We start from the raw sequence: 24,506 nt of genomic DNA, 5'->3' as shown, positions 1-24,506 counted from the left end.
TGGTTTACAGGTTTGCTGTAATACTGGTTTACAGGTTTGCTGTAATACTGAAGGAAAACATTGTTGCTCCTCGCACAGCCGAGAGGGGGCGCCCTCACTCAGAACAGCATGAATTAACATATACGGAAAATAGTATTGATTTTTATATTGATGATTGTTCCACCACCTATTTTAGCGACATGTTTAACCTGTAGGCTATTTAACGCGAGGAGGAGGAGGAGGAGGAGACCGGGGGCAGATGGGAGGGATGATCGGGACGGTGACCCAGTTCACCCTGCAGACCAAACCGGAGGACCGCCCGCTGACTGGCCGAAGGATGAAATCAGTGAAATTCTGATAATGAAACTAGAGCTGGTGTTTCCAGGCTTCTCACGTGCAGCTGTATTTCCTCTCCCAGTGTAAAACAGAAGACAGAGACTCAGTGTGTGTGTGTGTGTGTGTGTGTGTGTGTGTGTGTGTGTGTGAGAGAGAGAGAGAGAGAGAGAGAGAGAGAGAGAGGGGAAGGAAGAGGGAGGGATTGAAAGAGGAAAGTACACACAAGCTGGAGTTTTAGGTTTTTTTGCTGAGCATCTGGCCCGGACGCGCAGAGAGAGAGAGAGAAGAAGAAGAAGAGGAATTTGGATGTATGGGAACTTACCTGAAACCAGAAGAAGAGACCGAAAAAGGCGCAGTAGAAGAAGAGCTGAGGACAGGGAAGAGGAACACAAGGAGGAGAAAGTTCTTTCTCTAACGGGACAGGAGGACTGAGCAGCAGGAATGTTGCCGGTGAGTTTCCATTGATGAAATATATCAAACAGGATGTGCTTCGTAGAAAATGTATCGTCTCCTCTCGAACATATATTATTGTGCTGTATAACAAAGACAGCGACAGTTGGGAGGCTTTTCCCGTGAGTTAAAAAGCGGACATTAAAGCTGGAGTTTAACGGCAAGGCGACATTGTAACCTAATAACATTTTAGGTTTTGAAATATTCACTATGAGCACGTTTTCATACGTTTATCAGCTGCAATAAAACTAAACGACTTTTTTTAAAGCGTGTATTGTCAGAATCTGCGTATTTTCACGTCAGCAATTCCCAAAGTGATGGACAGGAGAGGAAGAAGAGTGGAGGAAGTTCATTACAGAATGAATATATTTTGCAAAAGGTGGTCAAGGCAAGCAGCTCAAACCGGCAGAGGAACAAGAGTTTCAGCAGTTAAAACCCCGCGCTGTGTGTAGTGTTGGAGCTGTGTCAATATGCCACATTTAAGAAGAACAAAGCCGGAAGTTGTGCGCTTTGCTTTCAAAATGGAAACTTAACCATGAAGGGTGTAGTGAGTACTGGAGTTTGTGTTTTGTGTTTTGAGTGTGGTTTTTAAGCGTGCCATAGTCATTGGCTGATCCAATTATTATGAAACAAAATTTACACATGATTATTTTCTATTATTCAGGCCAGTAAAGGTGGCTCTAAATCAGATAAATCTGTGCCACAGTTTTAAGTCAGATGATCTAATGATCTTTGAGATTTCTGCCTGACATCCTTTGGTTGTCTGGTGTACGACAAGTTCTGTGACATATATTTAGACCTTACATATACATGTATCTCCATACACCTACTGTATGTGGCAATGAATATATGCATTTGCGATTTTCACTTACACTACAAAAATTATACCGGCTTTTATTTTGAAGGTTTCAATCAGAAATCCTACTTTTCTTTCGGCTGTCTTGACACTGTTGAAAGTGTGTGTGTGTGTGTGTGTGTGTGTGTAGTATAATTGCTCATCCGTAATTGGTTGAAACATTTTCATATTTGAATTTAGAAAGATGCAGTTGTTTTCATCATAAACAGAAATGCATTCATGCACTACTGTTTAGCACAAATACTGAAATGAAAATGACGTGCATGCATTTTTTGAAGTTTTTAAGAAGTCTTATGGATGTATGATCACAATCATGATTGTGATTCCACCTGAAAACCAACACTAAAATCAGTAAACCATTAGTATTCCTACTTCCACTCCACTCTCCTTTCTCTCTCAGTCTTCCTCTCTCACACACACACACACACACACTGAAAATACTATAGTGCTTTGTGGTGTTGGTTGGGCTGCTGTCAGCTCCGGACAATACAGTGAAGATATAGAGATGTGTTTACTGCAGAGAGAGACAGAAACACAGAGAACACTTCTACCTTGACCTTTGACCTCACCCTGAATGTGACTTTCAGTCCAGACTCCCCTTGTGAAAGTTTTTGCCTAAATCTGCAAAGCATCAACAAGTCTACTGAATTATTCAGACTGCTGGGGAAACTGTATTGACACTTTGCCCTGACTTCTGCAAACAGCGGGCAGCTTGCATGATTGATACACCAAATCCAAAACAGAGCATGATATCATCTGGCAACTTCTTCAGAAATGTCGAGCAGCCAACACATATTTTCCTGAGGTAGAGAGCTGATTTCCCATGAACAAAGAAAGTAGTCCATGCTAAATCATAATAAATAAGATGCTATCTATTAGCCATATAGCCAACATGACTCAATGTATGGCCATGTCGGTCCGTCTGCTGGTCGGTCGGTCGGTCGGTCGGTCCCTCACTTTGGTCCAGACGGAAATATCTCAATAGCTATCTGATGGATTCCCATTAACCTTTGTAAAGACATTCGTGGTCCCCAGACGATGAATCTAACTTACTTTGGTGACCCCCTGACTTTACCTCTAGCGCCTCCATGTGGTTCACATTTGTGGTTTCGTGTGAAATGTCTTGAAAAGTATTGGATGTGTCTGTTAATTTCACATCTTCTTGTTTCAGTCAGAATGAATTGCAATGACTCTGGTGACTTGTCATGTAGTGCCACCATCAGGTCAAAATTTTAATTTGTCTAATATTTATGAACAAATGTCAACCTCACTGTGTGTTTAGTTGTAATTAGCAAATGTTAGCATGCTAACACAATACATTGTGAGCATGTTAAACATTATATCTGCTAAATATCAGCATGTTAGCCTGCTGATGTTTTTTTTTAACAATCTTCTCAAGGCTAACATATGTAGCCATGTAGCATTTTAAGTTTACAATTACAATTTCTCAATTTTAATGTAGGTTTTAAACACTAAAAAGCATATGCTAACAAAAAGTACAGTATATCCTACATTATTAGAGACTAGGTTTGCTGTTAGCACACATTTCTAAAGGGTCACATCGCAAAAAAGATTTCTGTAAAAGTTTTAACTTAATTAAAAAGGTTGCAAAATTAAATAAGTGGGGTTTTCTTTTGCATTGTTGAATACATTCATCCTGAATGTGAAACTGGTTTCAATAATTCATAGACCAAAGTATTGATTCGTTTTGGACAAGTTTTGTTGCTGATTGAGATTGCTGTGGGATTTCTGGGAGGTTGTTCTGGAGATGTATTTTGTAGAAAACTTTCAAGAAAGTCTGTGTACATAAACGATTCAGAGACACACTCAGGAGATAGTGTAAACTGGTTGAGAAGTGTACGGATTGTTTCTTTCTCAATGAGCTGGAAGCTCGTGTTTCACCGGTCACATGCAGCTCCTATAGAGACGGCACTGACTGATGTGTGAGTGTGTGTGTGTGTGTGTGTGTTTGGGTGTGGGCAATGGGAGCTGCGGCATCTGAAACCCAAATCACTTTCAGCTGTCACTGTGTTCCACTGTGCTGTCTCACTCTCACACACACACACACACACAAAAACACACAGAGACAGCTCATGAACAACCAGCAGGGAAGTTGGTGTTACTTTGGGATTCATTTATTTCCCCTCTCTCTTGTTTTCATTCATAAGCATTACTTGTGAGCTTCAAAGCAAAATAAAACGTTAGTTTTGTGATTCTCTCTGTCTAAAAATATGTTTATTTGTTTTGTCAGGACTTTACTCTGACATTATCATTCTGTTGTCATAGGGATGTACCACAGTATCATTTAGTTTGCTCTCATGGTGATTTAAGAGACTCGTGTACTTCAGAACGTGATTAAAGCTCATTCAGCTGTTCATTCATTGCACGTTCCTCTAGATAACAGTGACAGTTCCTGAAGTGTAATTGTAACGTAACATAGACTCGTGCTCATCACCAGCCTGTCTTCAATGAGCGCTACTACATATCTGACTCCATATTTAAGCTTGTAAATCCATCCAGTTCATTAGCAGGTGTTATTTGAGGCTGCCTCACAGGAAGGACTGTATGGCAGAGCTATTTTCTCCTCAGCGTGTAATACTTTACTAATTTTGGTTGCTGTAGTGACTAAAAAAGGATGCCTTCCTGTGTGGTATTTGAATGGCAGCGGGTCCCTCCACTCCCACACTAGCTGCTCTGCCCTCCCGTGATTCATCATTAACTAGTGAGCAGGCTGTTGTTTGGAATATCACAGAAATTAAATTAAAATGATGTGGGCTTCCAGCACCTTACATAATCTTCCTGATTTCATTTACGACCAAGTAGAGTTCAGCTGTAACCCAAAGAAGAAGAGATGGCACAAAACACATAGGAAGAGTCAGGACAATGGACAGGTTGAAAAAAAAAGAAGCCACAGGGCAGACAAAGCAACTACCTGACAGATGGCACTGACTGAAAACCATTTCACTCCCAGAGGACTAACTCTCCTTGAATGGTTGGAACAGCAGGTATAAGCACACTAGACCCCAGCAGAGCACATCATCATTTAAAATGATTTACTAGCACAAACAACAAAGCATATCTGTTACAAAATTCACATTCACAAAAATAGTAAAGTCACACACTGTAAATACGATGCACCATGCATAAGTTCTGTAAGCTGCCTGGTGATAGAGCAACTACAGTGAACGCACACACACACACACAAAGTGCTGATATACAGCAGTGCCTCATGGTCTAAGTACCATGGGAAATGGTGTTTGTTAAAGGCAGCTAAAAACAGAAATATTGAATTAACAGTGATAATCGTTTTTTTAAGCGCTTATCTAGTCACATGACATACTGTTGTGACAGGCTCTGCTCCAAGGCTGTAGGACTCGTTATTTGCGTTATTACAAATGTCAGTGGACTTTTTAGGTTTTCTTACTACTGGAACAGGAACCCTGATGTTTTGGTTCGACTTTAGCTCTCTGTACATTTGTACTTTCAGTGAGCAGCTGGTGACAGCTGATGACCAGCACCATGTGACTTTTTCACCACTCCTAGTGTGCCTTAGCCAGACACACATTTTCCTGCGGTCAGCTGACCTTATTTTTCTACCCCCAAAAATCCCCCAAAACTGTTCCAAAATGTCAGTGTTTTGTTAATGTTAAATCAGTTATTTCTTATTCTATCTATTTTCTTATCTGTGCTCTGATTTTACTGTTTCAAGTCAAAGTGTCTGTGTGTCTGTGTGTGTGTGTGTGTGTGTGTGTGTGTGTGTGTGTGTGTGTGTGTGTGTATCTGACTATGTTACAGTGTGTGGTTGTATTGTCTGTAGTGGGTGGAAGTACAGTACTGTCCCTTGGAAGAACTTGGAAGAACATTTTGTTTATAAAAAATCCAGCTCCTGCGGACACGTACACACACACACACACACACACACACACACACACACACACACACACACACACTTTGTTATATGTATATAATAATATATATAATAACAAAACACTGCTTCTTATCTAATAAACTTGAATGACTGTTTTGACATTCATCTAATAATAATTGTTAATTGTAAATATTGTTAATTGTGTCATTCTTGGGTCACAGTGTAGTGTGGCGTCCCCAGGCAGCAGTTTCAAAGGATTGTGGGACATAAATATCTGTCAGATCCACAAGACAACTAATCTGTGACTGAAGATTTACTACCGTGTGTGTGTGCGTGTGTGTGTGCGTGTGTGTGTGTGTGTGTGTGTGTGAGTGTGAGAGAGAGAGAGCAGGAGCGACAAAGAGATGAAGAGTGAGGGGAGGAGGAGAGGGTGAAACAGAAAGAAGAAGAGAGATTACAACATTGTTTCTTGTTGAACGTATTCAGTCAGTGGTTCTGACAATAGACAGTAACTCATAGTAATGATATAACTTGTCTTCTGGTTCACCTCTCTCGTCCAGCTTGTCTCCTCTGCACTGTCCACTGATTTTCTGTCCATTCCAATAGATGCAACAGAGGGCTCGATGTGCCTGTTTTGAGGTCACATGCACCAAACATGTGACCTCGTGTGGGTGTGTGTGTGTGTGTGTGTGTGTGTGTGTTACAGAGAGAGAGAACGAGACAGCTCTTCTGCCAATGTACCTTCTGTGTCCTTTCTGTGTGTGTGTGTGACAGTGCAGTCATGCTGCAGTATATCAGTGTGGCCTCTGTAATCTCTCCCCTCCAGCGTTACCACTGCTGCTTCTGGACAGCTTCACTCCACACCACAGCAACCCACCAATACGAATACTTAGTTCATATTAGTGCCGATAATTAGTGTAGAAAGAAGAAATGTTTTCATGATTATTTTTAGGTTCACTCCTCAAGTCTAGACTATTGCTGGTCGGCCGTCGTGTCTGTCATTCAGGACAGTATTAAGGCTTTTTCTTTTGTTGTGTTTTTTTGTCTGTGAAACACATATTATTAACCACTTTATTTCTTATTTAAACAATTGCGTTGAAGTGTACAACAATGCAACAATAAAAGCACAGTACAAAGCACATACAAATTCAACTTATTGTTTCTTACGAAATACTCATTAAACATAATTAAGACAACTACATTAAAATAGAAAGTAGCAGTTAAACAAAGTACCTTAATATGTGTCAGTGTTGTGCCATTAAAGACTTTGTAAGTGAAGGTGTCAGTCTTGACCCTAAGTGACCTGGTCGGCTCCGGCTCTGCTGGCTAAAAAAAAAAAGGTTTGAGCATCAGAACGTCTGGGACTTTTTTAAAGAGTTGTCACATGCTCGAACTAATCAACAAGTCAGTTGTGTAATAATCACATTTGGTGCAGACTACTGCATGAAATATTGTACATTATTTGGTGGCAAATGTTGACGTTTGGTGTCAGGCAAGAAAGGTTTTTGTAAATTGTTTCCGTGATTTGACTGGGCAAATAACGCTGGCTACATTAAACCACACTGTTTGTGGAGAATTTTAAAATCTGAATTGTAAAATTAAACCCTCATCTCAAGCATTACATTAATCTACCTCTACAAGTATTATAAATGGTTCTGTCATTACTGTTCCAATGGAAATAGTATGTTTACATGTAATTTGACCCTTTTCATGAGAGTGATTTTGTTCGGATGAAACTGCCATCGTGGAAGGTAAACTTTTAAACTGCTGCAGGAACGAGTGACATTTGAGGCTGATGAGTGAAATGATTTTTATGGTCACACCTCTGACTTCATCATAGTGACAGTAAAAATAGCAGCTCCTCCATCATATCACAGGTGGACGCTGTTGACTGGACCATATCAGATTTGTAATGAAAACCAATATCAGCTCAATATCATGGTCCACTCCCACTAACAGGCATGAAAAGTGTCCAGATTCTCGTTCTTATCTCCCATCATCCTCTCCTCCTCACCCTCTCCTCATATTTACTGAAAGCCGACTCCCTCCCTCCCTCCCCTCCTCCCTCACTGACACACACTCTTATAGTTGTATTCCCTACCCCTGGCGCGCGCACACACACCCACCCTGACATTTCAAACACACTCTCCTACAAAGACATCACTTTCTCCATCTGACACCACTAATGATTTATCTATACATCAAACACATGCACACACACGCCGCTGTGTGTGTTTTCGGCCGATGGTTTTCCAATGAAGCGTTTCTTTGGGCTGGCGTTGGAGCGACTGGCGTTTCTGTCTAAGACCCTCAAACTGAGCAAATGCAGGAAACAGGAGAAGAAGAAGAAGCTAAAAAGCAGGAAACCACCGGTGAGTGAGAGACAGAACAGCTTCACTTTATTTTACATATATTTAGATATGAAAGATTGGTACTTGCGTTAGCGTTGGTTTTGTTTTCTTATGTAGACTTTTACCAACACAACTGGTCAAATGAACATCGCAGCAACAGGTGGCAGTGACTGTATGTTAGGAAAGCACAGATTTTGGGACAGTTTACTGTTTAACATCAGGCTGGGGCAGAGGGACCCAGGCTGGGGTTTCAGTTCAGAGGATGTATGCCAGCCACTGTGCCATCCTGCCCCCCCCCCCCCCACACCCGAAATTAACACACTGTGTTGAAATGCCCTGGAGTAACTAATAAAATGAGCCTTGATGTGCTTTTTGTAGTTTTCTTTTGCAGCAGACAGACTAACAGGGCAGACCAGACACCGAGTCTCACTCTCGCTTTGACTATCTGACTATCTCTGACTCTCTCTCTAAAGCCTTAAAATAGCCAGGGTCACTCCATTCAGCACCAGAGGCAATTTAGGAACCACAACTCAATTTGCCTCTGTGTGTGTGTGTGTGTGTGTGTGTGTGTGTGTGTGTGTTTTGTAGTCTTTGTCCTGTTCACTGATAGACAGAAAGAAGTTGTCCTCCTCTGAGTTCATGTTCAAATGTACAATGATCAGATCTAGTGGTGGCTTCGTTTGGTGCTTCACATCACACACTGTAGTCCTGCCCAGTGCTAACAATTCACTGCCACTATGTTCTGTCCTGGTTATGCATACATAGATATGGACACATCTTGTTATAGTAAGTTCAACAACAATGGAAAGCCTGTTTGCTGGTACAGTGGACATCACATCGCACTGTAAGATCTGGTGCTTTGGTGAATCTGGCCTGCTTTTGACCTATACAGTCTGGTCTATCTATAGAGGGTTTTTCTTGTGATATACTGTAATCTACACTGTAGTGGCCATGTTGAAAGTCCACAGTGGGTGTAAACAGCAGATTGGGTTTCTAAACACATCATTTCTCCAGATCAAGACAAACTCTATAGGCCCCGTTCACAGCAGATATTGTGGCATGTCAGTAGGAAAAGCACAGGTGATAATGATAATATGAGTTAGTAAGAATTCCATTTATCTGCTTCAGTTTCAGGGTCCTGGTGGACACTTGGATAGGACAGAGCCACTTAATGTTATTAGTAACACTGTGCTTTGTCTGCTGTGAGAAGTCAAAATGTCTGCTGTGAAAATGTCCTGTATACATGCTTAATTAACATTGACAGGACCTCAGAAATGAGGAATTTAATAGATTGAAGTAGGAGAAGGAATTGTGTAAGACATCTGCTTCCGCACAAAGGATTTACAGTACAAACAGTAAACTGCAAGGGTGTCCTTGAGCAAGATACTGAACCCCAAAATGCAGTGTCGCTTTGGCGCTGTTGATATGTGAGTGTGAGTGGGTGTGTGTGTGTGTGTGTGTGTGCATGGGTGAATGAGAGGCAAAATGTGCTTTGCGTAAAGGGCCGTGCAAATGCAGTCCATGTGCCAGTGAAGTGTACATGGTGTCCAGTTCAGTGACCTCAGGTTTGAAGCTGTGCTCTCCACTGCCAGTTACAGAGAATAAATCCACAGTGGGGGTAATAGTTTTTGATTGTTGAGTTGTGTTTGTGTTCCACGTTCATGATGATCCTGTAGCCCGTTCAGTTCTTCTGAGAACTCCAGAGTTTAATCCAGGATGCTACCAGAGATGTGTAAAGCACTGTTTGCTCTCAGTCAATTATACGCACTATGGTAACATAGGTGGTTGAAATGTGTTAAAATGTGTGTTTTTAATGAGGTCAGATGAAGAATGTAACTTTTGTGCTGGTGTGGAGGACACATAGTAACCTGCATGTGGAGAAATGGCTTCTTACTTTCGCTGAACGAACCTACACTCACAACAATCTCCTTCAGGTGTCTCAACTTTTCTCGCCTAATTGTTACACATTTACTCATTTAGCTATTCGTTATAATTGAACATGTGATACTGCAGTTGACCTCCACGATGGCGCCCGATATTAGAACATTTTGAGGTGTAACTGCGGAGACTCTGCATGCTTGATCGAGTTTGCAAATGACAGTGAGTGTGTGTGTGTGTGTGTGTGTGTGTATGTGCTGCATTTATAGTGAATATTTTGGATGGTGTTTTTCAGAGAATTACGAGTATTTTGTTGATGAGAGAAAAACACTCTGAATGATTTGATTTTATGAAACACTCTTTCATCTCCGCCGACAGTCCTTCGGCGTAACAAATGCCGTTTTTCATCATGTGAAACAGACAACATTACAGCCCTTGTGAGGCCACGATTAGCCTACTTTAAACGGTTTGTGGACTAGTAAAACCCCTACTGTGTTCGCAGGGTTTGCACATGTGTGTGTGTGTGTTTGTACATGCGTGTTTGTGTGTGTCTAATCCAAGCTTTAGAGAATGTGTCCCTGCTCAGTCTGTCTGCATGCAACCGCAGATTACTTCACATGATCTGGGACAGGTGTATAGAAAACTGTGGATTAGTGTACTGTATATATTTTGAGTGTGTGTGTCTGTGGACAATGTAGTGTGTGTGTGTGTGTGTGTGTGAGAGAGAGAGAGAGAGAGAGAGAGAGAGAGAAAAAGCAACATTGAGATTAAAAGTGTATCTGTATCTGTATCTGTGTGTGTGTGTGTGTGTGTGTGTTCCTATCCCAGATTACCCTAAATTTATCTTTCTGCTGCCGACTGACTATCTGACATGACATCACCGGTGGCATTGCCAGTGACATCACTGGCGACAACACAGGATGTCCTTTTCTGATTGCTATTTTAATCTTTTGGATGCAGAATTTGGAGGATTTGATAACAAAATGATTTCAGGAGGGGATCATCACTACCCAGCTGATACTTAGAAGCCATATATTGCTTTTTTTCAAACCAAACTAAAAGCATTAGCATAATAATATTGATAATATTATATTATACTTTACTCTATTAGTCTGATTTAAACTAACTGAAGACTCGGTTAAACTTGATTTTGGAACCTTTTGGTCTAAATATGGACATTTATGACATTAGATGAGGTTAAAGCTTTGTCCCGAGCCCAGAGGGAGTTGTATTTGTGTGTCTGTGTGAACAAGCAGTTATTGATAGGTAATTAAAGCTGTGATCAATGTGTGGTGTAATCAGATGGATGGCTGTATCTTATTACACGCTGCTGTTATCAGTAGCTGAAGCTTCCCAGAGATGTCAGTGGCCTTGTGTCACTTGACATTAACATGTGTTGTACCTTGTTAAGATTAAATTATATTCATTTCACATCTGATCCATTAATCAGTGAGAAATACCTCTGAAATGGTAAAGTTGTAAATGTTAAGATGTTTTTTAACATGTTTATTTAACATGTTGATTTCTATGGTTACAGGTGATCCTGACGGTTTATCTCAGCGACACCCAGCAGATGCTAACTGAGGTCCCTGTTACTCCGGCAACCAGAGTGATTGACGTGGTCGAATACTGCAAAGAGGCCGGCGAGGGGGAGTGTCACCTTGCTGAAAAATGGAATGGGCACGGTGAGTCCATCCACGCTCTATCCATCTACATATATAAGATTAGTAACATCTGAATTTATTTGAAACAATTAAAACAAGGCAGAAATGATAAAAGACAAGACAAGAATAATCAAGAGAGGCAAAATGAGATCATCAGAAAGAGGCCGTCTTTTTCTATGCAGATGATAAACAGTGAACTTCAGCTCCATTAACACAGTAAGATAATGATGATGATAATTATTAATATTATTATTACTACTTGTTTTCACAGTAACCAGACCTGTAATTCATCACCATGTCCAGCACTAATATAATTACTATCAACACCCTCTTGACAGTCTTTTGAGCATTAGAGGATTCACATGATTATAATCTGGAATTATATGACAGTGTTACTCTGGCCTCGATCGTTTGCTTTGAAGCTGATTATAAATAAAGTCAGACCTGTATCACGACTACAGCTCGTGAAATCAATAGTGCTAAGTGCCTCCGGTGTACTGTACACCACTGTAGACTTGAATAGACCAGTCCATCACATGCAGACACTGGGAGCTACTGTGTCCATTAAAGCGTGGCCTACATTCATTCAGTCATAGCTGCTGAAGTAGTGATCCACGTAACAGCACAGTGTGTTTGTGTAGCGCTGCGGTGCGACTGAGCGGTCAGACGGGCTATAAATGGCTCTAATACTATACTGTCTCTTAGAGGGTGACACTGTAACGCTGTACATAATAAATGGTGTTGTGTCAAAGTGTTTGTGTGTGACGAGAGGCCATGCCTCAAGGCCACAACTGGCCTCATGGCAGCTGCATGTGTGTGTGTGTGTGGGCACTGAGCCATTGTCTGTGTGTGATATTAGCTATGGATTTGATGCTGTGAGAATATTGTTTCTTGGGTTTTGGAAAACCTGCTTTAATCATATAAATGTGTAAATATTCACACAAATAATTGAAGAGTTTGAGTTACAGATAAAAAAATATTAATAATATATGTACATTTTTACACATCATTCCATCACATGGAAAGATTCTGGTTGTCTTCTGCCTCCTTTTATACTCATTTTCACAGAATTCAGCTCGACATTTTTGGCATCTGTTGGAACTTCGGGATCCACACTAGAATTTAAAAATGCAGTACACATCTGTGGGTTTGAACGATGTTTGGCTGCACAGCACGAGTTTGTAATGACTGACCTGCTGCAGGACGGTGGGATTGAGTCAATAAAAATGTAAACAGAGTAGATTCATAGAAATATAGAATCAAGGCCGTTAAAAGGAGATCATTACATAAAAGCAAACCCAGCCTGATGAGTTTTAAGAAGTGTTTTATTAGATATTGTAATTAGTCAGCATAAAATGGCAGAAAAAGAGGGAATATAATTATTGATTAAATGTGAAAATGTGCTGTTAAATAGGGTTTCATGATAATGTAAGTAATGTTAATTGAATATATATGATTATCTAATCTATGAATCATCTCTTCCTGGCTTCTTTCACAATAAGGCGCTGTCTGTAACCGCTTGGCTAACGTTTTCTCCCCCCTGTCTCTTCTCAGAGCGAGTTCTCCCTCAAGAGCTGTTATTGTTGGATCTTCTCCAGCAGTGGGGGGCCAGGAGGACGGAGGTCAGCTTCTACCTCAGACACTGCCCCTCCTGGACACAAGGTACAATGAAACAAACACACATACATGTCGATTCCACTTCTTACATGAGTTGAATTGCTGACTGACAAGAACGGCTTTTAAAATAGATTTTTTTTTTTTTGTCAGTGTTGAGCATCATTGACTGTAGAAACACACAAAAACAGAGAGCCAGTGGTGTGTATGAGGTATTAGAGGTGAGGTCAGGGCCTCGGACAGTAATTAGCCAGATAAGATGATTAGAGTTGCATAACATGGACCGGGCAGACGTGAAGGGGAGGGGGGGACGGGGACAAGGGCAGAAAAATGTTTGGTCTGCTGCAGACGTGTCAGTTGATATTCGGTGCTCAGTGCTTTGGAGAATACCTTTATGAAATCAGCTCATCAGCACATCAGTGGAGGCTGGTGACTCAAACAATTGTGGAGGACAAGAGGAAAACCAACCCAGTGTGACGAACTGGTGGTAAAGGGATAGATTCATAATTTATATAATACAGTAGCATATTAGAAAATAAATTATAATGTGCAAATTGTGAACTACTTTTAAACACATCACTAGCACTATGTAGTTTTACCTTTATTGAGTAAAGTGATGCCCAAAATTTAAACATCCCGCACACCGTGCAGCCTGTGCAGCAGTCCGTCGGCCATGCCGGGATCCAGAGTGCAGCAGCATGTTGGGCCATCCTCTGTTGGAGCATCGTTTTACATGTTTTGGCCAATGACAGATTAAAATGAAGTAGAGACTCTTGCCTCTCAAAGAGGAGCATCCTCTTCACCACTGATTCAGCATGTAGCAGTGATACTAAACCAAAATGGCCACGGTAAATGGTTTTCTTTTCTGTTGAACAAAGAATGAATGAGTGATTGTGTAATATTTATGCATGTTAGTCCCCATAAGCGTACAACAGCAACCGCTGTAATAACGTCACTGTACTGTAGCACTGGTGTGTTCTTGTGTCTGTGTCTGCTCCCTGCAGGGGACGGGACAACCTCACCACCTGCTGGTTCACCCCCCCCCCATTCATTATAAACATAATTATCATTCATTGGAATCTCATTATTAGCATATGCATGTGGACTGTGAAGTGTATTCTCTGTAATAAATTAATCATAACCCTTTTTTAGCCAGATTTCTTTCAACTTGGTCCATTAAAGTTTCCCGTGTGTGTTTTGATGGTAGATTATTGATCTGTATCTAAACTTATATTTAAACCATCTATGCTACACTTGTTCTCATTCCTATCAAAAGTTCTGTCAACATTGAACGTTTTCCATCCAGTCACAGTTCATTTGCCAGCAGATCTGTAACTGGTTTAGGATCAGCAGGGTAAGACAAAGATAAAAAGAACAGCAGTGCATTCAGAGGCCTGCTGTGGCCTCCCCTGGTCCCCCTGTTTCTAGCACCAGGGACAGCCAAACTGCCTCTGCAGTTTTGCTGCCAACTTGTGTTTGGCTCTTCACCTGTTATCATAAAACAGCTTCTTAAACTAGCCAATTGCTCTCCCACGGACCAGAGCAACACTATTAGCTTAATGTATTACCTCTACAGGCTAATTTAACATCATCTGCCCTCTGTGGCTTATTGAAGGTGCCCGTGGTGAGTTTGCGCCTCCCACACAAGGACATGACCTTCCTCTTAGAAGCTTACACTGTTTCCCATATCATCCAAATAACCAGCCCTGCACAGGAGAGTGAAATGCTCTTACTGGGATGGAGCAGAGGTAATTAATTAGTCATAAGTGAATCCAAGCCCACCACAACTAATGATGATGTATTTCTCTCTGTTTCCATACATTACTCTTGATTTTTAACATACTATTGTAGCTCTCCTGGTGTGATAGCGTCTCTGTTAAATTAAGTAACTGCTCAACTGAATGTAATCACTGTTTTAAGTTCTCCGTTGATTGTAAGATACTGTTTCATCTGCTCAGTTGAATGTTAAGCGCTGCATTAACTGCTCTATTGACTGGAGGTGAAACTTAGAGCTGGCTGGGATTTGCCCAGATTAAACCTGTCTGGTCTTAAAACAAATGATGCTATTTATAGATTATACACAGAGAGAGGCATGGAGCTAGGTGAAGATAAGATGGGGGACATTCCACTTTTTTCACTCATAACTTAATGTGTTTTGTCTTCATCCAATAGCGTTTTACTTTGACATTTCTTTTAAGATGTTTTGTTAGAAACGTCTCATTAAATATAGCTTGAGAATCAGCCTTATTGCAACACCTCCTCTGTATTTCAGTGCTGTTATAGCAGGCAGGTTGCCAACCACATCTTCTCCATCCTCAGTAGGAATAAGACAGACTGAATATAAATGAGGACGGTGCGAACAAGGACACAAAAACATGATAACACTTACACTTTCAACACCAGAGCAGCTTGTAGCTTATCAAGTCATTGATATAAAGAAAATACCAGAATATGTACATACAATATGACAGTACATGAAAAACTGCAAGAGGTGTTAAGATATTTGCAATACTTAAAAATATGAATGGAAATGAAAAAAGTGAATTTATGATTTATATGTAGTGTAATAGAAAGGAAAGTGAATTTTCACAACCTAAGGCAGTCCATTTATCTTTGAGGTAACACATATGGTTGAATGGTTAATTAAGGCCCTCTGTGTGTGTGTGTGTGTGTGTGTGTGTGTGTGTGTGTGTGTCAGTCACATGTTCAGCAGTCTACCAGGCCAACTCACCCCTGTCCATTTTATTTTCTTTTTATTTCAGTATCTCTACTCAGATTTCTTTTCCTTGTTCATTTATATTCAGGAAGTCAGCGGCCTTTGGAGCAGAGCTGGACCACAGAGGAAACAGAGAGTGCTAATGACAGGGTAGGTGGTGACACACACACACACACACACACACACACACACACACACATTGGAGCTGGGCTGGGCTGGGCTGAAGGTGCAGGACAGGCTGTGTTATGCATGTCCAATTAGCTCAATCTCAACATTCAGGATGTATTGTGCATATAAACACTCTACACTGCAACATAATGCTATTGTTGAAAGCTTCAGTTCCCTGCAGTTTACTTCTATGGTCTATGGTAAAGACCTGTACCTGAATGTATCCCAGTGTGAGATCTTGATTCCAGCTACAGTATGTGTATAAGTACACATATGTAAACATGTATGCACGGTGCTTTTAGAGCACGAGAAAGATCAGATTTACCAAATACTCTTCATGTCCAGAACACCAATGTCTTAGCCTTCAACTTAATCAAACCCTCTGTTTAACCCTAGAGATATGTTAAATCTATTGCCTACACAAGACCCCTAATGCTGTTCATAAAATAATCTTCAAAAGAATAGTTTCAAAATGTTCCTTTAACACATTTGTAAGCTGCCGGTTGTGATATTTCACCGACTTCAAGTATAAAGTGAGACTGGCAGCCACTAATAAAATATCCATCCAGTCTGCAGCCACACAATGGTGTTTGGATCTTTTAAAATATTCTTAAACTAGGCTCATTTCATTTAGTGAAGGCAAACTAAACGTTAAAAAGGTTTTGGTGCGCGCGTGAGTGTGTGAGTATTCACACATTAACAATACAATGCAAGTGCATGTTTGTGTGTATGTATTTGTCTCTGTGTGTAGTCTAGGGGATTAGCCCACGGATTAGTGACAGTGATGATTATAGTCCTCACCATGTGAACACACACACACACACACACACACACACAATATATATATACTCTATACATAAAGTATAATGAATGTATATATTCAGAGACAGACAGAAAAAGAGATGAAATGGGAATTAGCCTAGTGGTGACTAAATACCATTAGCTAACCACGTTTTGTTTCGCTGGCTTGCTTGTTTTGTTATCTTGCCCACAAAATAACGAGTCATATAGTGAAAAGAGCAGCTGACCTCACGCTAGCAGCTTCTTATTTATCACCAACAGCTATTTTCAGCCATGTCGGCCATTGTATTTAACCCCAGCCTAGACGCTTTCTTTGTACGCGTTGGTCGGGCCTCGGTTAGACAGTCACCAAACATGTTTGTGTGTGTGTGTGTGCATGTGCGTATCTGTGTTGGTCAGTCTGCTGGTTAGTCAGCCAGTGTGTGTGTGTGTGTGTGTGTGTGTGTCTTGGTCAGTCAGTGAAGGTAGGATTAGCTTGGTCCCATGACATAACCAGGCTAAGAGGATTGTTAGCTAGCCAAACAGCCCCTCCTCCTCCTCCTCCTCCTCCTCCTCCTCCCTCTTCTCTTCCTCTCACCTCGCGCACTCCTTCACGGTCGTCTTGAGGTATCCGTCTTTCTTCGTCCTCCACCTTTTACGTTTGGTTTCAAGCATAAACAAAGAGTTTGAGACAAGACAGGAGCGTGGGGGTGAGTTCTGGCTATGTGTTTCTTTTCTGTGGGTTTGTGACAGTGTCTGTGTGAAGTGCAAAATGTGTGTGTGTTTGCTTTACACTTTCTACCCACCTTACACTCTTTTGCCTTCTTCTCACATCAGCTCGTCATACATAATAGAACAATCGGAAAACTGGATATAGGCGTAAATGTAGAGGTGACTTTGAAATGTGTGTGTGTGCTTTACTTTCTTTTCCCTTTATGTTTCTAAAAGTTGTTCTCTGACTTCCAAACTACACACACACACTGGCTGCTTGCTTGACAATGTGTCATGTGTCGAGATGGGACTGCTGGCCATGTGTTTCTGTGTGTGTGTGTGTTAGTGTCACAGTGTGTGTTTAGGTCAGTGTGGTCTTGTGAAAACTGGACGCTATGTGCAGGCAAGGTGTGGCTTCTTTTGGCCATGTGTGTGTCTGGGCCTTGACAGTGTTATTTTGTTGATGTGTGTGTGTGTGTGTGTGTGTGTGTGTGTGTGTGTGTTACTGAGGGATGTTGGACTCCAAGTCAGGGTGTGACTCTTGGCTCTATGTAATCATATCCAAAAGCTCTCACTTGTACACACACAGACACACCCACCAGATGCTGTGTCTTCCCACAGAATGATGTAGATGACAGTGCTGACATTTGTGTGTGTGTGTGAGTGAGAGAGTGAGATCATTTTTGTGAGCAGCAGTTTTAGATTTGTTATTCATCTTTCATCTCTATACTAATGTCATTACTCATTGCAGCAAAATTATCATTGTATTTTTGATATTACTTAAACGACTCGAAACAAGAAGTCTTCCCTCCTGTCTTTAAACAGGAAACCAGACTGTGCTGATGACATTCTTTATCTTTAACTGAAAAGTAGTAGGGATACCCACTACTATGATTCAGGCTTAAATATCTTGACATATATATGATGGATTGCCATCTACACCACCTTCAGGTAAAAATTTAAATTTGTCTAATTGACCGATTTCCGAGTCTCGTCATTGTGAGATGCGAGCGTTAGAGAATGACAACATGGGAAGTTTTGTGCCTTAAACTGCACAAATTGCAAAAGTAATTCATGGTAGATGTCCAATTCCCCGAAAAGGAAACCTCTCTGTTTGCTCAATGGATAATTAGCTATTAGCATATAGTGAATGGGTCAGAGCCCAGCGGGATTTTAATAAGACAGCTCATGTTACTGTGTGTTTACAGTTGTCCAATGAATAGTGCAAAAGTTTAACCGGCATCAATGCTTTGGTGATAATTTCGACGTATTAAGAGTGTGACAGCTGATAGAGGTGTCACACTGATGGCTTTGGATGAAAAATACATCCTGTTTTTACGCTTGTGGGTGTGCAGAGTCTCTTTGGCACTAACATAACATATCTGGCATGAATCTAGAGTTTGGTACATTTTGATGGTAAACAGCAGGAACCTAACCCTAACCTCAGAAGGACCACAGGAACCGTCACACATTTTGAATTAACACACACACACACACACACACACACACACACACACACACATAATATAGTCTGTTGATCCAATTATGTGTGTAACTCGACCCCATCCAACTGTTTGTGAGAGCGCTGCTGAAGGACATAATAAGAAGTCAGGTGTGTCTTTGTGTATGTGTTTGTGTGCTCTTGACATAACACACACACACGTCAGGGGCTGTGTTGATGTAGATTAAGATGAATATTTTCCCTTGTCAGGTTATATGATAGTCTGGTTTCAGGGACGTCGGCAGACTTGAATCACTAGTGACAAATGTTCACGCTGGTGATGCTGTTATAAAGGTCTGACTACTATGAACTTATATGCTTATATTAATCATACATCCAGAACATAGAAATGATCTGTTAAGATTTGTTGATTAAACTAAAGGCATTTATGCTTGAATATTAAAAGTAAACAAGTTTGGCAGCAAGTTTTTGGGAACTATGTAGAAATGGAGGAAATATACATGAAGTTTTGACAGATATCTTCTCCATTTTCAGATTTGTTAATATTACATGCTGTAGTTGTAGGAAAGTCCCTGTTTGGATGAAATCTTGGGTGGGATTGTGTTGCACCAGAACTTGAGTTAAGTGAATATCCTCTAAATCTGGCTGGTCGTCCTATTTTTGCTCCTAAATTATGTTGAAGGTGTTGACCGCTTTGCCCAAGGACACTGTCAGGGCGCGTGGCTGTTGACTGTTGAAGCCCTCAGTGGTGGGGTTCAAAGATGTGACCTTTCAGTTCCAGGAGGGTCTCTGTGACCTGCGGGCCACCCTGCTGTGTGAACGTTAGTCACTGGAGCGGTTCTGATAACAGAGTTTTCCCCTTTGGTCCGGTCGGGGCTGCAGGAATGTCTGAAGGCTGTTGTTGTAGATTAGGAGGAATATTTTTACTGGAGGCGAGCAGCAGATGGGAAGGGGATGGGTTTCATTACTGATGGGACCTGTGATCAGAACAATGTGTGTGCCTAGTATGTGTGTGCATAACTCTGAGAACATATACACTGTAGGGAAACGTAATACTCACTGAGAAGGTCAGATATTCCCATGTGCTTCAGATTAGAACTGTGATCGCAACATATGTGAAACTGCCGCGAAGGCCAGTGAACAGCAGCCACATGAGACGGTTGTCTTTACAGTTCTGTTGTACAATTATAGCCAAATGCCTTGAAATGTGGCGGTCAGGTTTCACTGATAATGAAAGCACTAAATATGGCTTCTTAAAAGTTCACATGTTGCTATCTCGAGATAACAAAGCTAGTTTTCTCGTGATAAAGGGTTAATTTATCTGGTACTCTTCTCCTTAAATGTCAAGGACTGATCTGAATCTCGTAACAGAAAGACACAGTGCAGCTTCTGCCGTTGAAGTACAGTCTGATGCATTGATGGAAAATGGGTACTCTGACAATTTCAGCTTAAATCATTTGCGGCAGTTGTCATGACATGTCTAGATCTCACAAATAAGCAGGCTAATAAGAAGAAACATTTTGCTTTCTCGTGATAAGTTGTTTATCTCGTTTTCTTGAGATAAGGAAATGACTAACTCGTGATTTCAAGATAATGGCATTATTGGGTATGCCCTGTGGTTCTTGGGAGGAATTTGAATATGGGTGCAAGATAAAAACAAAGCATTCAGAAAGATGTGCCCGGTCTTCTGTTTTATTATTAGGCTTCATAGTTTAGGCAAACCCAAAACCACGGTTTCTCTATTGAAAAAGTTATCCAAGTAAATCTCTCGTAAGTCTCGAATAATGTTACGTTAAACACACTCAAAAAAACCATCAGCCTAGTTGAAATGAACTGAAATGACATTAGGTTTTGTCGGTCATCAGTCCTCTGTCATTGCATGATGATGTGTCCAAGTCCAACTGTCCAACTCAGTGCCTCAGTCTCTTCTTCTTCTTTGTCTTCTTCTTCTTAGAGTTGAGGCAGCCACGTCTTCCCTGTCAGTCTCGATACTAATTGGCCTAAAATATGAAAATCAAGGAAGACTGACCAAGTAGCCTCAATTATCACAAGCTACTCAGAACCAACCAATCTGGCAACACTGAGCTCTACCAATATGAGGTAGTGTTTTACATGTCTGTATTCAGCTCCTCCAATCAGAAGAAATGTAGCCCTCACCTGCAATCAGTTCAGCCAATGAGAGGAATGTTTTAGTTTAGTTGAAGAAATACGGTTCATGTCCAGACCTTGATCCGTTACCTTAATGATATGAGACACGTTTACTTCCTGTTGTGAAGTGAGGTGCCAGCAAAAAAAAAAAAAGATCTCCTGAAAACAAGATTGTAATACATTCAAACATTTTAATTGTGAGTATGCAGTGTGCAAAGTCATTCTTCATCACTCAGACGTCAACATGGAGCCAATGCTGTGCAGGCAACACAAGGAAGATTTTGATGTGCATGTTCATCATTTTAGTGTTGGCCAAATAAATCCGACGTTTCCCCGACATTTGAATGTAGAGTCTAACTCTGAAGGGAACTTGAAAACTTCAGTCGTTCAAACATATCAGTTTCAGTCTTAAAAAACTTTTAACTTTTCTCATAAAAAATTATGAATCACTAATAGTTCTACATGTTATGTTTTCTAATGCAAATTGCCCACTCACTCCCACAGACGCCTGCACCCAGAACAGCAGCACTCGCAAAAACTCTGCTTTCATTACTGGACGTGTGTGTGTGTTTATCTGAGTGAAACACATGTGTGTCTGGGAAAGGGAAAGGGAAAATGTGTGACGCAGCAGATAAGTCACATGTCACACTGTGTGTGTGTGTGTGTGTGTGTGTGTGTTGCAGAGAGTGAAACAGAGAAAAAGAGGAGGACACTACGACGCAGCAGGAATCAGCTGTTGTGTGTGTATACATGCATGCACATAGATGTGTCGTGTGCACGTGTGTGTGTCGCTGGACGTGTGCACACTGCCATGGCCATTAACTTGCCATCATCATCATCGTCGTTGTCATCATCTTCCTCATAACACACATCTGGAGCGGGAGGCAGAGGCTGATTGAGAGCAGCTAGTGCCCCATCAGGCTGTGGTGCAGTGATTTCCCTTCTGAGAGAAAGTGGGAGAAGGCGTGAGGGGGGAGAGAGACAGAGAGAGAGAGAGAGAGAAGGGGGGGGGGGGGGGGGTGTCGCTGCAGCAAAAAGCCAGCTGCAGAGGGATGACAAGGATTGAAAGAAAGAGAGATGAAGGAATGCAGATGCAGGAAGAGATGGGGATTAAGAAAGATGGAGAAGGAGGGTTGGAGGGAGATAATGAGGTGAACAAAAGGAGGGGGGGGGGGACAGAGAGATGATGAGAGGTGGAAGAAGAGAACAGAGAGAACAACAGCACCAGTTTATAGGCTTACATGTTTGTTTACTGTAGTAATTGAATGCAGTGTCACATTAGTGGGCTTCACACGTCATATGAGAACACACCGATGCTGGAGAGAGAGAGAGAGAGAGAGAGTGAGAGAGAGAGGCGGGGGGGTGGAGGGAGCGTGGGCCGAGCGAGAGAGAGAGAGAGGGAGAGAGTGTCGTAAATCACAGCACATCAGCGGGCGGAGGAGAGGGAAAGTTGTGATAAGGATCGCTCTCGTTCCCCCCCTCCAAGCTTTTCTCTTTCGAGCCTCTTGCTACAATTTTCCCATCTGAAAGCATAAAGGTCTGCTGTTTCTCTGAGAGGCTGTGAGGATGGAGTGGAATGAGGTGGATTTGGTGCAGGAATTCACTGTTGAAGGACAATGCAGCAAAATTAAAGTCCGCTCCTGCAGGATCACATGGGACAGCCTGCAGGTAAATACAGCACAGCGGGAAGCTGATGGAAACCGCATGTCAATGTCAGCCGGGGGCAGTCGGCAGGGTGTTGTACAGGGTGTTCACAGCGTGAGCGGCACAATACATGACACCGCTGTTAAGTGTCAGGCGAACTGTTAACTTTTCAGTAGCTGTAGGATGCATGTCATCATTAGAAAGACCTAGCAGTAGGGACGTAAACTTCATCAGCCACACTGTTTCGACTGACAACTGATCTTTAGTCCAGCTGATGACAATTTGAGGCTTTTAAAACAAGCAAGTCAGCAAGATAGTCGAGGGTGTTTACAATACAGATAGTTTCACATATTGTATTTGTTTTTCAAAGCCACTTATCTTTAAAATGTTAGCTTTTTAGGTTGGTGACCAGTTTTTTTCCAGCTCCCTGTGAAATGTAGTTTTTCCAGCTCCAAGAATCAAGGATTTGTCGCTATTTAGATGAAGCTCAGGTTCAGTGGAAGATCAACAAAATTCTGCTTACTTACCTTTCTAATACACCTTTATAATGCAAGTATATGAAAGCAAAAAGGCCATAAGGATTTTAATCTAGCAACCAACTGAATACCTACAGATGTGAAATTAATACTTAGTGTTGGAAATTTAAATACCACTGCATTCATAGCTTTGAAAAACTTCATCTTGTCTCTCCATGTGGTTTGAAGTCCCCTTTTGAAATTAATTTGAAGATAATTTCAAGTTGTGCAAATTCAAAAACTTGATTTTAAATGTAAAAGAAATCAGGTTATTCAAATTGGAATGGTGAAATTCAGACACCAAAATTCAAGATGTAAAAAGAAGGATTGTGTGTGTGATTGTGTGTGTGATTGTGTGTGTGTGTGTGTGTGTGTGTGTGTGTAAGGATCACGGCTCATACGTCTTCCTTGGAAACAGAACATGTGATCCAGGTCAGGGTTTAAGGACTGGCAGGAAAGAACACTCGACATCTGGGCCACCGAGGAGCGCTCAGACCTCTATCCTATCAGGTTACTTTCTGTCAGTCATGTGATCCAAGAAAGACAAGTTCAGACGAGTGAAACCCTGACACTTCAGTTTAACATTACATCACATTAACATCCAGAAATGTTTAAGGGGGGAATTCAGACCACCGTTCAGACGTATTCAGATGCTTATAAAACTCTAATTATTCTGGCCTTTCTTTGCTTCCATACGAGTACATCTAGTAATGACTGCATCAAGATGTCCCAGGAAAAAACAGGGAATTAAATTCATGTCGTTTACACTACGTTGAAGGTTGTCATTGCCTTATAATGATCTTAATCTATGTATTAACCACTGCATCACTACTCACAATGTGATAACAGCGATGTTTTAATCATACTGGCACTGCCTGGTCTCCTTTAAGCTGACAGCACTGGACCGGAGTGCAGGTCAGCAGTTAGCTAATGACACGTGGCACCACTGACTGGAAAACCGGTGTAATGTGCGTAATGTCATCGTCTAAAACATGATGTAGTCTGCATTATGTTGGAATACTGCACGTCTGCATTATGTTTTTAAGAATTATGTAAGTCAGCCTGAAGGCAGCGGTGCTGTCTCGGTCTGTGTCAGTGTCATTAATCACTGATACTGATATTTAGCATAGCGCTAATGCTGCCAGAGTTCGAGCTTCTACTCCCTGAGTCGTTAAATGGTCGGTGGGTTTAATTTGTTTCACTGATTTCATATCTAAGAATTGCCATAACCCTCAGGGCTCAGTTCGGGGTAATGGAGTTTTTCATCAGCTCCTCCCTGAGTCATGGCATTAAAACCTCCACTGAGATGAAGACTCTTTTCAACATTTAACGAAATTGACTGAAGCCTCCGGCCCCTTCGAGAACA

At 41.4% G+C, this 24,506-nt stretch overlaps 1 protein-coding gene across 1 annotated transcript in view; it reads left to right on the top strand.

Annotated features, from left to right (window-relative positions):
- The first annotated feature begins 7,744 nt into the window (after positions 1-7,744).
- LOC139297455 (apoptosis-stimulating of p53 protein 1-like) overlaps positions 7,745-24,506 on the top strand; it is a 34,061-nt gene continuing 17,299 nt past the window's right edge. Inside the window, exons 1-4 of the mRNA XM_070920129.1 lie at positions 7,745-7,861; positions 11,256-11,403; positions 12,937-13,044; positions 15,801-15,862. Of these exons, the coding sequence (XP_070776230.1) occupies positions 7,745-7,861; positions 11,256-11,403; positions 12,937-13,044; positions 15,801-15,862 (435 nt within the window). The remainder of the gene's footprint in view (positions 7,862-11,255; positions 11,404-12,936; positions 13,045-15,800; positions 15,863-24,506) is intronic.

This window comes from Enoplosus armatus, chromosome 15 (assembly GCF_043641665.1).
Source record: "Enoplosus armatus isolate fEnoArm2 chromosome 15, fEnoArm2.hap1, whole genome shotgun sequence".
In the NCBI taxonomy this organism is placed as follows: Eukaryota; Metazoa; Chordata; class Actinopteri; order Centrarchiformes; family Enoplosidae; genus Enoplosus; species Enoplosus armatus.
The sequence above is the reverse complement of the archived record's forward strand: the minus strand, read 5'-3'. Positions and strand labels throughout refer to the sequence as shown.